This window comes from Rhinatrema bivittatum, chromosome 4 (genome assembly GCF_901001135.1).
Source record: "Rhinatrema bivittatum chromosome 4, aRhiBiv1.1, whole genome shotgun sequence".
NCBI classification, from domain to species: Eukaryota; Metazoa; Chordata; class Amphibia; order Gymnophiona; family Rhinatrematidae; genus Rhinatrema; species Rhinatrema bivittatum.
Window position 1 is genome coordinate 180,179,507 of NC_042618.1, and position 17,255 is coordinate 180,196,761.

A 17,255-nucleotide genomic window follows, 5' to 3' on the forward strand; every position below is an offset into this window, starting at 1 on the left:
TTTCAAAAGCCCACTTATGCACGTAAAACCTATTGAATATTCAATGGCGTATATTGTAGCAATTTTCAAAAGCTCATTCACATGCATAATGTGCATTTACATGTGCAAAACCTATTTTTAATCATGTAAATCATTTTGAAGATTACCTCCACAACTGTAAAATGTTCAAAAGTAGGCGCATAACTTCACCTGGAAATAGGAGGTGCAATGTTGTGTGGACACAAGTAAAAAAATACTGTGACTGCACGTCTGCAGGCTGTTTGGAAATTGCCCATTTATGCACATGGGGAAAAAAAAAGCCCACCAGGTCTTGATGCCAGCCTTAGACAAACTTTTTGAATGCACATTTATAGTGTCCATATCCTTAATGGTTTTGTGTTTTTTTTTGTAACATTTCAGATAACTATAATTCTTCATATCATTATTCACATCTTTGACCCATTCAGCCAGTATCCCCAGCACGTCGTCAGTGCTTTTATACCTGTCTATGCATTGCTGGGATTCCTGAATTTTGCTGCTCTGGTAAGCTGTGTCATCTTTACTTTAATAGTATTGTGTGCATTATCATAAATCCAGGAAAATACTGAGGGATAAATCCAATGTTTCAAAATGTTGGTTAGAAGCACCATTTTTTACTAGCAAAAGTTTCTTTATCCTAAATGCAGTTTACGGTGGAGATTCATACCCTATAGAGGCCTAAAAGGTTTGTTTGGTTGTGTTTTTAAAATGCCATCCTTTTAGGTGTTGGTCACTGGCTCCTCAGTACATTGCCACCAAGCCTCATTTAATTGCTACACAAGGTTTGGCTTCTGTGCTTGGAAAAACTGCTGGGATCCAACTGGATCCCTGCAGGGAGCTGACCTTGTACCTTCAGCTGAATGAGTTTTCTCATAAGCAGTTAACTTGCATAAAACACTCAGCAGTATGTTTTTTTGTGGGTGATTTATGGGCCAAGGTGTGTTCAAAGTTCACCATAACCCCAGTTTTGCTATGTTGTCCTTACAAGCAAAGTGGCCTTGAAAAGAGAAAGACCTGAGGTGGTATTGTAAGATTGAGAGGAGATGAGGAGAAAGCTAAATACTTCGTTTAATTTTCATTAAAGAAGGGGGTTGGAGAAGAACCACTAATAGTCGCCAAGGGTATATATGAGAATAGGGTAGATACAATGCCATTTACAGAAGAGCGTGTTTTTATGCAACTAGCAAAACTGAAAATGGACAAAACCACGAGGCCAGAAGGGGGATGCATTTGAGGAAGTTCAGAAATATTCTGGCAGGTCCACTGAAGGACCTCTTCAATAGCTCTTTGGAGATGGGTGTGGTGGTGCTGCAGGGGTGGAGAAAGGCAAATATGAATCTTCTTCATAGAAGTGATAAATTACAGGGCAGTCAACCTTACCTTAGTGGGGAGAAAACAGATGGAGATTCTACTGAAGGAAAGGATAGTGGACTGCTAAAAATCTAGCGGAATGCAGGATCTGAGGCATCATGGTGTTATTTATTTATTTATTTATTTTGGACTTTTATATACCGACATCCATGTGAAAATTACATATCATATCGGTTTACAGAGAAAAACACAAAGTTGCAAGGAGCATTACATAGAACAGGGTATCATGGAACTGGGAGCAAGGGATAAAATACAAAACAAAAAAAACAAGGTAACTAATAACAACTGCAAAAGTGTGAGCCACTTAATGATTGGGATGACTCTTAAACAATATCAAATCCAGAGATCCATATGAAAATAACGAAGCAATGTAGAAAAAGCCTATACGAAGATCAGCACAAGCAGATCATGTCAAATTAATCTCTGTTACGGTTGTACTTGCGGTGAGCCACAGGCAGCCCCTCCACCCACCTGCTTTTCTTCGCGGCAGTCTGCTGCTGCTGCTGCCATCCCCCGCAGCCCAGAGGCCGCGGCAGTTTCCTGCTCTGCTTGGCAGGGCTGTACCCGCGCTGGGAGCTTCTGTGGCGGGCCGCCGCCATTGCCATCTGCATGCAGCCTAGAGACCGTGCCCACCCGCTTCTCTCTGTGGTCTAGAGCCGCCACCGACCTGCCTTGCGGCCTGCAGCCGCCGCCGAGGTCTTCTTTCAGTGGCAGGGGAAGCTGCTGCCGTCCCGACGTCAGCTTGCGGCCTGGAGGCCGCCCCAAAGCCTGCCTGCTCCTTCGCATCTGCGTGCAGGAAGATGCCACTGTCCATGGTCCTGCTTCCTCCAGGGCCTCTTCTAGGCACCAGCGCACCCTATAATGTATTTAAAGGGCCAGTAGCAGGAAGTGCTCCTGGCCCCACCGGAATCCAGCTGGTCTTCATTTCCTGGTTCAGCCCTATATAAGGGTCTCTCTTCAGTCACTTCTAGCCTTTGGATTGAGTTTCACAGTTGCCTGTGTCTTCATCTTCGGTCCAGGTCCTCCATGGTCTTCTCCTGCTTTGACGGCTTCGTCTTCATGTTCCTGATGTCCTTCATCCGTGTTTCCAGATGTTTTCATGTTCCTGATTTTCTTCGTTCGTACCTCCTGATATCCGATGTCCTTCCTGATGCCTTTGCCTTTGCCTCTGCCTCCATGCCTTGGTTCCTTGATGTCCACTTTCCCGGCGTGCCGTTGTCGTGGTCTGTGAGCAGCCCATGGGCAGGCTGTGTAGGGCGCCTCACGATACAAGGCCCTCTTCTCCTGAGCAGTGCAAGCCTCCGGAAGACTTCTGCTTATCTCCTGAAGTTTTGAATCCTGAGTTGTCTGAAGAATCATGTATTTTGAATCCTGTGCTTGAATCTTGTCCCAGTATTCGGAGCTCCTTGCATTTGCGTCTGTCTATGTCAAAGACTCTGTTTGAACCTGCTCTGCTCCAGCGTGGTCCACGACCAGTCCCGCGGGTGGACTGTGTAGGGTGTGCTCCGGTGCAGGCCTCTTCAGTATCTTTGCCATGTTCCAGTATCAGCCTTCATTATTGCTCCTGGAGTCTGCTTCGAGCCCAGCGTGGTCTGCAAACAAACCCACGGGTGGACCGTGTAGAGTGCGCTGCGTCACAGTCTCAACCCATCACTTTGATCCTATGCCTTGATTTTGCTCCTGTACATTCTTGCTGTCGTACCTTGGCCTGAGTCTTCATCTACATTGTCCTCGCCTGAGTCTTCGTCCAAAGTCTTCCAAGTTCCAAGGACTCCATCTGCCCTCGTCCTCTGTCTGGCCTGCCACCTTTTGCCATTACCCAGCGGTAGGTCCAAAAGGGCTTGGAATGGTCGGAGGACTGTTCATTGATCAACATTGCGTTGTTGGTCATCCTGGGGCATGCAGGTCTGGTAGAGGGTCAGCCTTTACATCTCCTTGTCTTCGCTCCAGCCTTGTCCTGCTCTTTGTTACCCATGCTCGCACCAGCTCACTTCCCGTGGTGTATCTTGGAGCTCCTCCCTGAGTCATGCCATGGCCCAAGGGCTCACAATACCCGTTCCAGAAATGACCATGCCTCTGCGCTCGTAACAATCTCATTGATTTCTTTGATTAGGTGGCTAAAGACTTAGATCAAGGACCTCTGGATCCTTTTATAAATATAGGAGTTACATTGGCCATTTTCCAATCTTCTGGTACATCGGATTATTTTAATGATAGGTTACAAATTAATTGAAATAGGTCTGAAATTTCATTTTTTTAGTTTTTTCTGAATCCTGGGGTGTATACCCTCCGGTCTAGGTGATTTGCTACTGTTCTACAAAGTTGAGGCCTGGCAACAGAAAACATCCATTCTCTGGATTTAAATAATTTATTTATTTATTTTAAATGTATTCTGAGGATACATGTAAAGAGCTATTAAAAGGAAAGGGGGGCTTTGGGGGTGTGGGGTAGATTTGGGGAGGGGGTTTTACATACACAAATAGGTACAAATAGCAAAGTACATATCACTGAAGATTTTCTGTCATTTCAATTGATGATTTCTGTCATTTCAATTGATGATTTCTGTCATTTCAATTGATGAAAGGTACAATAGGAGTTGATTTGTACAATGAACTCTCTACCTAGCAACAACCCTGTTAAAAGTGTTCCCTTTTACAGTGGTATAAATAGTAGAGTGACATATTGTTCTCTGCAGAGTTTCTCTCCCTCCCTCCCCCCAAATGGCATTTAACACATGAAATGATAAATGACCCTGTGTGTTTGATAATTAAACAAAAAAAGGCTGGTATCTACAAGAGTTGTTTGCTCCCTGTCCCACACCCATCCACCCCTAGGGTGTTTTCTTCTTCTATATTTCTTCCAGGGATTTAGGTTACGTGAATAAGATTTAAGTGCCACTATTAGCATGTCTTTGATTCAGTATAACAATTGTGGTGCTTATGTCCCAAGGCCTGCCTTTTGGAGACTTAAAGGATGTCCAGTTTGCTTTCAGCTTCTGCAATGAAAAAATAGCTGAATCATGTGAAAGACGAATTGATCAGGTTTCAGAAAACCTCCCTTTCTGGCAGCATCCAGAATATCTCCCCCAGCATCCATAGAGGATTCAGAAACCCAAGAGTAAATGGTTTACAGTGGGCTCTATTAGAACAAGACATGTGACTATATGACACCCAATTCCACCAACTGAGCAGCATCTTAAATATCCACCCCTACTCCCAAAGAGAAGTCAAACATCCAGGATCCAGAAACCCAAGAATAAATGGATTACAGTGGGATCTGGCAGAATAAAGCCTTTGATGAAAAGATACCCACTCTCACCGCAGTTACTCTTAGATAATACCTTTTCTGCACTGGATAACGAAGAAGTTCCAGGAATGGAAAATGAGATGATGTCTGAAAGGAATGTGGTCACCCAGTGTATCCAGAAATGCTTAAACATGATCAAAGGTCATAAAAGGAAACTACTACTTCTGGGAGACTCTTTCATCAGAGGAACCAATTTTGGAAATAATTTTGATAGGGGACACATAGAAACATAGAAATGACAGCAGAAGAAGACCAAACCGCCCATCCAGTCTGCCCAGCAAGCTATGCACTTTTTTTTTTTTTTAATTTCTCTCATACTTCTGTTACACTTGGCTCTTAGTAACCTTTTGGTTCTATTTCCCTTCCACCTGCACCATTAATGTAGAGAGCAGTGTTGGAACTGCATCCAAGTGAATATCTACCATGGTTAGGGGTAGTAACCGCCGCAATAAGCAAGCTACACCCATGCCTTTGTTTACCCAGACTATGTAACTCAGTCCTTGTTGGTTATTGTCTGTATATACATCCACCTTTCTACATTCCCCCTGCAGTTGAAGCAGATAGCTATGCTGGATGTGTGTTGAAAGTGAAGTATCAGACTTTCTCCCCTGCCATTGAAGCAGAGAGCTATGTTGGATATGTGTGAAGTATCAGACTTTCTCCCCTGCCGTTGAAGCAGAGAGCTATGCTGGATATGCATTGAAAGTAAAGTATCTGGCTTGTTTAGTTTGGGATAGTAACCGCTGTAACAAGCAAGCTACTCCCCACTTTTTGTGAATGCAAATCCTTTTTTTCCACACTTCCTCTTGCTGTTGAAGCTTAGAGCAATTTTGGAGTCGCATTAACCGTGTGTATGTTTATTGAATAAGGGTGTAATCTCCAGGCAGTAGCCGTCATTCCCGTGAGCCACCCACTCTTCATTCACGTCTTCTAGACTTGATGGATCCACAGTGTTTAACCCACGCCCCTTTGCAGTCTTTCACAGTTCTGGTCTTCACCACTTCCTCCGGAAGGGCATTCCAGGCATCCACCACCCTCTCCGTGAAGAAATACTTCCTAACATTGGTTCTGAGTCTTCCTCCTTGGAGCTTCAACTCGTGACCCCTGGTTCTGCTGATTTTTTTCTGATGGAAAAGGTTTGACGTTGTCTTTGGATCGTTAAAATCTTTCAAGTATCTGAAAGTTTGAATCATATCACCCCTGCTCCTCCTTTCTTCCAGGGTGTACATATTTAGATTCTTCAATCTCTCCTCATAAGTCATTTGATGAAGACCCTCCACCTTTCTGGTCGCCCTTCTCTGGACCACTTCCATCTTGTCTCTGTCTCTTTGGAGATACGGTCTCCAGAACTGAACACAGTACTCCAGGTGAGGCCTCACCAAGGACCTGTACAAGGGGATAATCACTTCCCTTTTCTTACGCGATATTCCTCTCTCAATGCAGCCCAGCATTCTTCTGGCTTTTGCTATCGCCTTGTCACATTGTTTTGCCGACTTCAGATCATTAGACACCATCACCCCAAGGTCTCTCTCCTGCTCCGTGCACATCAGCCTTCCACCCCCCCCCCCCCAATTAAATACAGTTCATTCGGATTTCCTCTCCCCATATGCATGACTTTGCACTTCTTGGCATTGAATCTCAGCTGCCATATCTTCGACCACTCTTCCAGCTTCCTTAAATCCCGTCTCATTCTCTCCATTCCTTCCGGCGTGTCCACTCTATTGCAGATCTTAGTGTCATCCGCAAAAAGACAAATTTTACCTTCTATCCCATCCACAATGTCACTCACAAAGATATTGAACAAGATCGGTCCCAACACCGCTCTCTCTTCAGAGAGAGTTCCATTTACCATCACTCATTGTCTTCTGTCCGTCAACCAGTTTGCAATCCAGGCCACCACCACAGCACTCACTCCTAAGCTTCTCATTTTATTCACCAGTCTCCTGTGCTGAACCGTATCAAAAGCTTTGCTGAAATCCAAGTAGATGACATCGAGCGCTCTTCCTTGATCCAATTCCTTGGTTACCCAGTCAAAAAAGTCAATTAGATTTGTCTGACAGGATCTTCCCCTGGTGAATCCATGCTGCCTCTGGTCCAGCAATTCTCCCGACTGTAGATAGTTCACTATTCTCTCTTTCAACAGTGACTCCATTACTTTTCCCACCACCGAAGTGAGGCAACAACAGTTAAATGCCTTCCAGGATCCTCAGCCAGTAGAGATTCTATCTAGATATTCAATGCAATTATAGAAGAAAGTAGAGACTCCGATATCGATGTTATCATTGTTATAAGTAGTGAGGTTTGGGTGGACCCTTGGACACTGTGGCAGCTGACCATGCCCACGGGGGGGAGTCCCATGAGGGGCCACAGGTCAGGCTCAGCTTAGGACACACAAACACAGAGATTGATCTTTTATTAGACAATGTGGTTAAGCCACCAGGGGTGGCAGTAGTGAGCAGTGGAAGTAGCCCAGTTGGGCTAGTATCCCTCAGGCTCTAGAACATTGACTCCTCCGGTAGCAGTGCTGTAGTGGAAAGAACTGAGAATAATGAGTACAGTGGAATATGCAAAAAGCCCAAGTATGGAGAACCCCAGGATAGGAAGAGCAGGCCCTCGAGGGGCGAGTACCTGAACCCTGAGAGCTGAGAGGCTTGAAGGTAATGTACTCACACAGCGGTTCCACGTAGGAGATGGCACTAGGGCTGGAATGGAGGCAGGCCCTCGAGAAGCGAGTACCTGGTTCCAGGGAACAGCTCTGAGGTGAAGATGGTAGTACTCACTGGTGTTGAAGACAGTGAATCCTTCCAGGCAGAAGATAAGGTTGGAGCAGGGAACATGGGCCCTCAAGGAGCGACTACCGGTTTCCTGATAGCGACCTGAAAAGCAAGTGAGGCCCCCAAGGAGTGGGTACCCCGTTAGCGTTAAGAGTCCAATGGAATTGGAGGCAGAGTAGCTGGTTATGGAGAGCGAATCCCATCCGTAAGGAATCCCCCTTGCTAACTCAAAGGCTAGCAAACATTGTAGGCTTTAAATATCCGGGCAGCGTGACGTCATCACAGGGGGATGCCCCTGAGGTTCATGCCAAGTAAGAAATAATAGTGAGGGCTGCGCAGCGCGCGCACCCTAAGGTACCAGTGAAGCATGGCAGGAGGCAGCGCCCAAGCCAGTCCGGGGATGCCGGAGAGGATGGCAGGCAGACGCCACAGCAGCCAGGCATCCATCCACAGCAAGAGGAGGTGCAAAGAAAGAAAGGTAGGCAGAGTGAAACAGTCAGAAAGGGACAGTTGCAACAGTACCCCCCTTCAAAGAGCGGTCTCCTCTGCGGGTACCAGGTTTTGGTTTCCAAGGATGCGAGAGATGAAACTGATGGAGCATCTCTTTGTCAAGGATATTAGCCAGAGGCTCCCAAGAATTTTTTTCAGGGCAAAAACCTTCCCATGAAAAAGGTATTTCCAGGTTTTGCCTCATTTGCGGACATCAAGAATGTCTTTGACCTTGTATTCTAGGTCATCTTCTGCATTGATAGGAGATGGTTCCTGAGATTTGGAAGAGAATTCACCGATGATGAGTGGTTTCAGAAGTGAAACATGAAAAGCGTTATGGATGATCAATCCAGGTGGTAACTTCAGACTGTAGGTAACATTGCCAAGATTTCAGAGGATTGGAAATGGTCCAATGTAGCAAGGAGTAAATCGAGAGGAGGGTAACTTCAGTCTAAGATGCTTAGTGGATAGCCAGACTTTGTCACCAGGTTGAAAGACAGGCACTTTGGAATGATGAGCATCATAAAACCTTTTGGCTCGATCACTCGCTTTGAGTAGCATTGCTTTCGTCTGAGCCCATAATCAATGGATTTCTTCAGCAATGGATTGAGCTGCTGGGGACGTCCCTGAGAGCTTCAGTGGAAGTGGCGGTGATGGGGAGCGTCCATATACCACTTCAAATGGTGTTGATCCAGTTGATGTTGCTGGATGAGAATTAATGGTGAATTCAGCCCATGGTAACAGTTTGGCCCAGTTATTCTGACGGCAACTCACATAGGCCCGAATGAACTGTTTCAGGGTCCTATTCATCCGTTCTGTTTGGCCATTAGATTGAGGATGATAGGCAGATGTATAATCTAGAGAGATGTTGAAGAGTTTGCACAGGGCCTTCCAGAATCTTGCCATGAACTGTGATCCTCGATCTGAGACTATGTGCTTCGATAGGCCGTGGAGGCGAAAGATATGGATTATGAAGAGCTGAGAACGGCATCTACGGCAAGATCTGACGCATCCACTTCTACAATGAATGGTCGCAGAGGGTCTGGGTGGTGTAAACATGTATCTACTAGAAAGGCCTCCTTCAAGCCCTCGAATGCCCGGCATGCCTCCAGGGGCCAGTTTTTGGTATCCGCCCCTTTCCTTGCAAGGGGGGCCACCCTTTGGGAATAATGTGGGATAAATTGCCTGTAGAAGTTAGCGAACCCCAGAAAACGTTGAAGGGCTTTGACGCCCATCAGCTGGGGCCACACAGGATCTCAAACACACATGCTTGCTCATTCACTCACTCTCCCCCCTTCCCCGAACTAGCGGCAGCAGCAGCCTCCTCCCAACCCTAAAGGCAGCAGCAAGCTCCTTCATTTTCAGCCCTCGCGGAGAAAGGAGACCCATCGGCCGTGAGGGTTGACGTTGATCCTCATCCTTCAGGCCGCGCCTCTCTTCTTTTCTTCGGGTCAATGCTGCCCACACTAGCATGGTCTCTTCATCCCACGCATGCACCTGCTGCTCACCACTTCCTCTTTCGGGGCCCGGGAAGAAGAGAGCATGCCAGTGCCGCTGACTCCAGCTGTCCTGCCGCGTTCCACCCAGGCTATCAGAATTTTAAGCTCAGGTGGAGGACCTATTTTGCTTGGGTAGGGGAGCAGCTGGGTCAGCGGGGGACCGGGAAGTGTGGCGACACACCAGATGAGAACCGCTGGTGTAGTCTACCGACCTCTGACTCAAACAGAAGAAGTGGACAGAGATCTGGTTGAAGACATCCAAAACATGGGAGAGAAGGAAGACAAGTTGCTCATTGGAGATTTTTTTTTTTCTATTTATTCATTTTACAATAATATCAAGAATCACTTGAATTGAAATACATACTTCATAGCTTTTTTTTTTAACAGTCAACAAAATTAAATAACCACAATATAACAGTCCTCCTTATTAAAGCTTAAAAAAAATAATAATTTTTAGGAAGATCCATATCTATTAGCTACAAAGCATATAGTTTAGCTCTTAAGCAAGGATCCAAAATTAACACAACCTCAGGAATTTTCACTTTTTAAACAACTCGATAATGTGGGGAGCTAATATATCCTTAATGATAGACCAGTTACATTTTTTTTTAAGTGAACAATCAATTTGCAAAAGAAGGAGAAGAAGACAACACATTATTTTCTTACTAGCTATAAATGAAATTAATTGAGAGGGCTGAAAAAACAAAAAGGAATTACCCTGAAACTTAATCAAGCATTTACAAGGAAATTTCAGCAAAAATAACCCTCCAAATTCTAGAATCTGAGATTTCAAAAGGAGAAATTGTTGACGCCCTTCTGCATCACTTTCGAAAGGTCAGGAAAAATCTGAAGTCTACATCCAAGAAAAAGTTCAGTGCGATGGCAGAAATATTTTTTAAAAACCCACTCCCTATCAGATTCCACCAAAAACACAATTAAGGTGGAGGGTATAGCTATATTCTCCTCATATTGCTCAAGAACTGCTGATAAGTCCAAGTTGGGAGTTTCCCTAGGAGCCAAAATTTGATAGTTGTCAGAGTCAATTCCAGACTTCTTCTTCGGTGGGATGTAATAGACTTTTGAGATAATTGGAAGGGTTTCTTCTGTTATTTTAAGGATTTCCATCATGTATTTTCTCCAAAGTTCCTTAGGTGTCATATAGGGCACTTTGGAGAAATTAATACATCTCAAGTTCCTTGCCCTTATCTGATTATCCAAACTCTCCATTCTCTGATGGAGTACTTGATTTTCCTTAATAATACTAAGTTAAATATCATTCATACTTTCAATTTTTATCTCAAGAGGTTGTGGTTTTTGAATGGTTCCAGCCACTTCCTTTTCAACAGTACTCATTCTAACTTCCAAACTTTCCACTTTATTAGCAGTTGTTGCAATTTGACGAAATATATTATTAGTCTCCCTTATTGCTTCCCATATAGACTCAAGAGTGAAAGTTTGAGGTCTTACCAGTTCAAAGATAGAACCCATTCCTTCCGAATCTCCTGAAATTCGTTCTGACTTCTCCGTTCCTTGCACTTGCTATGCTGCTTCCAGTGAAATGGTTCTTGTCTCCTGACCCGGATGGTGTAGTGCTGAGACCCTTCCCTCCATCAATTTGTGCTCCAGAGAGGTCTCCCGAAAGGCACTCAGTTCCAGTACCTCTGATTCCTCCTTAACTTGATCGGCTCATCTCTGCTCTGGGTTCTCGGGAGGTTGTCTATCTTCCGGTGAAGATAACACTAAAGGCTCTCGGGTGATTTCGGACTCATCTTCCCTCCGAATGTCGTCCAGCGAGCTCGTTGCCGGACACTCTGCTCACTGACATAGGTGGGCGTCCATGGAGCCAATAACCGCAGGGACCGAGGAGGACTACGGAGCTAACCGCTCCCTCGCTCTCTTTTTGCGGCCTGACTGTGGCAACTCAGATATTACCGAGGTAAGTTGGGAGAGACGCTCACATACATCTTATCTCTCCACCATCTTGGACTCTCTCATTTATTCTTTTTGCTATCTGGAGATTTTAATCTGCTGGATATGGAATCGAGTATCTCTTCTGTGGAATCTGCAAGAAGTAGAGAGATAGTGGATGCCCTTCAAGGGGCTCTGCTCAAACAAATGTTAATAGAGCCCACAAGAGAGGATGTGATACTCAAACTAGTGCTCACTAATGGAGATAATGTCTCTAATGTCTGGGTAGGTGGCCACCTGAGCACCAGTGATCATCAGGCGGTATGGTTTGATATCACAATAAGATAGAGAGATCACACAAAGACCCAAGTTTTGAATTTCAAAAATACTGACTTTGTCAAAATGGGGATGTTCCTAGAAGAAGAACTAAAAGACTGGGAGATAATTGGGTGAGGTTGAACAATAGTGGGCCAAATTAAAAGGAGCAATTACAAAGGTAACAAATATATATGTTAGAAAAGTAAAGAAAAGTAAGAGAAAAAGAAACCGATCTGGTTCTCAAAGGAGATGGCTGAAAACATACAGGCCAAAACAACAGTGTTCAAGAAGTATATAAGATCCCAAAAAGAGGAACACAGGGAAGAATACTTGATGAACATGAGGGAGACAAATAAATCAGGAAAACCAAAGGTCAAGCGGAAGAAAGGCTTGCCAAAGAGGTAAAGCGAGGTGACAAAACATTTTTCAGATATATCAGAGAAAGAAAGGAGGCCAGAAGTGGTATAGTGAAATTGAAATGTGAAGAGGAGCAATGTTTAGAGAGATGAAGAAATGGTGAAAATAATAAACAAATCAGTTCATTCTTCATTAAAGAAGACCCTGGAGAAGGACCACTGCTGGTTGAGAAGACCATAGATGGGGATGGGGTAAACAAAACTCTGTTTATGGAACAAAATGTATGGGAAGAGTTAGGCAAACTGAAAGTAGACAAGGCCATGGGGCCGGATTAGGTACATCCCAGGATACTGAGGGAGCTCAGAGATTTGCTGGCGGGTTCGCTGAAGGATCTGTTCAATAGAGTCCTGGAAATGGGAGTGGTGCCACATTATTGGAGAAGAGTGGTTGTGGTCCTGCTTCACAAGAGTGGAAGCAGAGAGGAGACTGGAAACTACAGGCCTCTTATCTTTACTTCAGTGGTGGGAAAATTAATGGAGATTCTTCTGAAAGAAAGGTTAGTGAACTGTCTACAATTGGGTGGGTTGCTGGACCTAAGGCAGCTTAGATTCACCAGTCCCGCATAGGAGGCTTGTGAATAAAATGAGGTTTGGGAATGGCATGGATTACAAACTGGTTAACTGATAGGAGACAGTGTGTAATGGTAAATGGAACCTACTCTGAAGAGTTAACTGTTGTGTTCCGCACCCACGGCCGTCCACGGGTGCAGCCCCCTACCTCATCCGACGACTAGGGCAACGTCGGGGCTGACTGCCCTGCCACGAGCTCCGCACCCCCGTGCGGTGGCGTGGGCCTTCGGGCTGGCCGCCGGGATCGGAGCCGTTCCTGCTCCTCCCGCGCGGCCACTGCTGCTCTCCTCCGCGGCTCGGATCCAAGATGGCCGCCGCCATGCTTGGACATGAGGCCACGCTCCCTCACCAGAGTTAAAGGGACCTCGTCCCTTTAATTGCCTGCAGCTGGTTCTTACCTCTAGGGCCAGAGGAAGTATATAAGGAGACTTCCTCTGACCATTCCTCGACTTGGCAACATCCTTCTACGTTGTCTAGTCTGCTTGCTTCGGTGAGTTCCCTGCGCTTGGACTCTGGTTCCTGTTTCATCTTGGTGTTCCCGGTTCCTGACTTTGGATTGGCTTACGGTGATTCTCTGGTTCCTGACTTCGGATTGACTTACGGTGATTCTCTGGTTCCCGACTTCGGATTGGCAAATGGTGATTCTCTGGTACACGACCTCGGACTGGTGAGCGTTGATCCTCTGGCACTCGACCTAGGACTCCTTCAAGACTCCCGTCTCCAAGGGCCCACCTAAGTCCCAGCGGTCTGGGTCCCTATGGTCTCCTCCCGGGGGGACCGTGGGCTTCCAGGGTGAAGTTCCAGTCAGCCCTTGCACCGACACCTGACCTCTCAAAGGTCTGCCTAAGTCCCAGTGGTCTGGGTACCTCCTGGGGGGACTATAGACTTCCAGGGGTGAAGACACAGCTCCTCTTCTCGTCTCTTCACCAGTCTCCGCTGTCGCCTCAGTCTCCAGTGCCAAGGGTCAGCTCGTCCTGTCTTCTGCTCTGCCTCGCCTCCCGACGAGAGAACCTACGGATCCTCCGAAAGGTATACCATCCTCCCATCGGCCAAGGGTCCACAAGCCTGAGCATAACAGATTGCCAAGTCCATGGACCCGGCAGAGGCATCTGCCCGCCAGGCCATTCCCGGAATGGCCCAGCACCTGAAGGAACAACAACAGACCCTCGATGCCCTGGTATCTGCGGTACAGGGCCTGACCCAGGCCTCCGGGGGCCTCCTGGGACAAGGAAGTCCCACTCAGCTCCCAGCACCCTCTCAATACGCCAGAGATGCAAAGTTGTGTCGAGGCTTCCTCAGCCAGTGCCAGGTTCGGTTTTCTTGCTCCCTGAGCAGTTTCCCAGCGACCAGGCCAAGATCAGCTACATTATGTCCCTGCTCGACGGGAGGCCTCTGATCTGGGCCTCTCATCTGTGGGAAAGAAGGGACCCTGTCTTCGAAAACGTGAGTCAGTTCCTGTCTGTTTTCCGGCAGATTTTTGATGAACCTGCCGCAAATCCGCTGCGGTCTCTGAATTGCTCAGATTGCGACAAGGTACTCGGACTGTGGCCGAATATGCAATGGAGTTCCATACCTTGGCCACAGAGCTGAATAGGAGAGACGATTGCCTCCACGGGATCTTTCTGGAAGGACTAGCCTCTCGCCTTCAGAACGAGCTAGCGGCGAAAGGACTTCCAGAGGGCCTCGATGGCCTAGTAGAATTGGCCAATCGAGTGGATCGCCGGATGAGGCTTTGCCTCCAGTAGTCAAGGCGGCGAGGAGGTTCTCACCGCCTTCCAAGAGTGCTCCTGAAGTCCCTGGGTCATCCGCCGAGGAACCCATGGAGTTGGGTCGCGGAAGAGTCTCCCCCCAGGAACGCCGGAGGCGGATAAAGGAAGGACTCTGTTTTTACTGTGGAGCAGCAGGCCATCAGATAGCGGTATGTTCGACTCGGTCGGAAAAACACTCAGGCCTAGGACCGAAAGGAGGTATCATCCCAGGCCGTGCTTCTCCTGTACCTCCACTAACGCTACCAGTTGCGTTACAGTTTGCCAGCGGCGAGTTCAACACTTTGGCCTTGGTGGGGGTAACTTCATTATGAAAAGTCTGGCGGAGCATTTGGAGTTACCACAAGCTCGCCTTCCAGCGCCCTTGGTCATCTCCTCCATTCAAGGGAAACCCCTCCCGGAACGCGTGACACACACCACGGTTCCGGTCCTGCTGAGAGTTGGAATCCTTCATCACGAGCGCATACCATTGTACGTTTTGGAATACTCCATCCACCCGATTGTCCTGGGCCTTCCCTGGCTGCAAGAACACGAACCTCAGTTTAACTGGAAGACTTTGCAGCTGTCTCGCTGGGGGCCGAAGTGTCACGGCACTTGCCTCCAATCTGTGGTTCCTGTCTCCTGTCCTGTGGCTTCTACCAACCTTCCAGGCCTGCTAGCCCCTTACGCCGCATATACAGATGTTTTCTCTAAATAGAGGGCCGAGGTACTGCCACTGCATCGGTCCTTCGATTGTGCCATCAATCTCCTCCAGGAACAGAACCTCCTCGAGGGCGCACCTATGCCCTCTCTCCAGCCGAGACGCAGGCCATGAAGGAGTACATCAAGGAAAATCTGGAGAGAGGATTCATCCGGAAGTCACAGTCCCCAGCAGGGGCCGGCTTCTTCTTCGTCGCCAAGAAGGACGGAACTCTGCGCCCTTGCATTGACTACAGAGGCCTGAATGCCATAACAGTCAAGGACCGTTATCCGTTACCCCTCATCTCAGAACTCTTTGACCGGTTGCAAGGAGCACAGATTTTCTCCAAACTGGATCTTCGGGGGGCCTACAATTTGATCCGTATCAGAGAGGGCGATGAGTGGAAGACCGCCTTCAATACCCGAGACGACCACTACGAGTATTTGGTGATGCCTTTCGGGCTCTGTAATGCCCCCGCAGTGTTCCAAAACACTATGAATGAGATACTCTGCGACCTCTTGCATCGGTGTGTCGTTGTATACTTGGACAACATACTGATATTTTCAGATACTCTGACCGCTCACCGCCAGTACGTCATCCAAGTACTACAGCGCCTTAGAGAGCACAAATTGTACGCGAAGCTTGAAAAGTGCCTTTTTGAGCAGGAATCCTTTCCCTTCCTGGGATACATAGTTTCCAGAGAAGGCTTTCGCATGGACCCTCAGAAGCTGAAAGCCTTTCGGGAATGGCCGCAGCCGTCAGGACTAAAGGCACTCCAAAGGTTTCTGGGGTTCGCAAACTACTATCGCTCTTTCATCCCGCACTATGCAACCATCGTGGCCCCGATGACAGCCCTGACCCGGAAGGGTGCGGACCCCAAAAAATGGCCTCCTGCGGCAGAGGCCGTGTTCCGTCACCTCAAGGAGGCATTCTTGTTACAGCCGTGCCTTCGACATCCGGATCCTCAGCGGCCGTTTGTCATAGAAGTGGATGCATCCTCAGAAGGCATAGGTGCCGTTCTGAGCTAAACCTCCGAAAAGCATAAATTACGTCCGTGTGCCTTCCTCTCTCGCCAGTTCTCCCCGGCCGAACGGAACTAAGCCATAGGTGATAAGGAACTCTTGGCTATAAAGGTAGCCTTAGAAGAGTGGCGGCCGTGGCTAGAGGGGGCACTGCACCAATTTACGGTCTATACGGACCACAAAAACTTAGAGTACCTGCAACGAGCTCAACGACTCAACCCACGGCAGGCTCGTTGGGCCCTATTCTTCACGAGGTTCAACTTCGTCCTCCGTTACCGACCCGCTGGGAAGAATGTCAGGGCCGACACCCTATCCCATGTCTTTGAATCCACAGAAGGTACGGAGGAACCACGGTTCATCATAGAACCGTCCCGAATCCACCTGGCTGCTACCACGACCATCCCTCCTGGGAAAACCCTGGTTCCATAGCATCTGCGGAAACACATCCTAGCTTGGGCCCACGACTCCTGTTGTTCAGGCCACCCTGGATAGTCCCGGACCTTACAAAACTTACGCCGATACTATTGGTGGCCTAAAGTCAACCAGGACGCCCGGGCTTACGTGGAGTCCTGTCAGGCCTGTGCCTGCCACAAAAGGATCCACGGCGCAACCCCGGGTCTACTGCAGCCTTTACCAGTGCCCGCAGAGCCTTGGACTCATCTGGCCACCGACTTTGTGGTCGACCTGCCATATCTAGTGGCAATACAGTCATATGGGTGGTCGTAGACCGATTCAGTAAGATGGCACATTTCGTGCCCCTCCCGGGGCTGCCGTCTGCCCCCCAGCTGGCCCAACTGTTCGTGCAGCATATTTTTCGGCTGCATGGCCTTCCTAAAAGCATCCTCTCAGATAGGGGACCTCAGTTTACCGCCAGGTTTTGGAAGGCCCTCTGCCAAAAGTTTGACGTTACCCTAGACTACACATCGGTTTACCATCCTCAGTCTAATGGTCTTGCGGAGAGGACTAACCAGACGCTAAAACAATTCCTCCGACTCTATGTCAACGAAAAACAGGACGATTGGTCCAGCCTGCTACCTTGGGCAGAGTTCGCGCTCAACTCCCACCTCTCCTCTGCTACTGGATCCTCGCAGTTTCAGATTGTGTATGGGAAGCAGCCAC

At 47.6% G+C, this 17,255-nt stretch overlaps 1 protein-coding gene across 2 annotated transcripts in view; it reads left to right on the plus strand.

Annotated features, from left to right (window-relative positions):
- LOC115090341 (ATP-binding cassette sub-family A member 9-like) overlaps window positions 1–17,255 on the plus strand; it is a 306,577-nt gene that overhangs the window by 210,449 nt on the left and 78,873 nt on the right. For both annotated transcript variants that reach the window (XM_029599290.1, XM_029599291.1), the window contains exon 25: window positions 400–522. In XM_029599290.1, coding sequence (XP_029455150.1) covers window positions 400–522 — 123 coding nt within the window. The remainder of the gene's footprint in view (window positions 1–399; window positions 523–17,255) is intronic.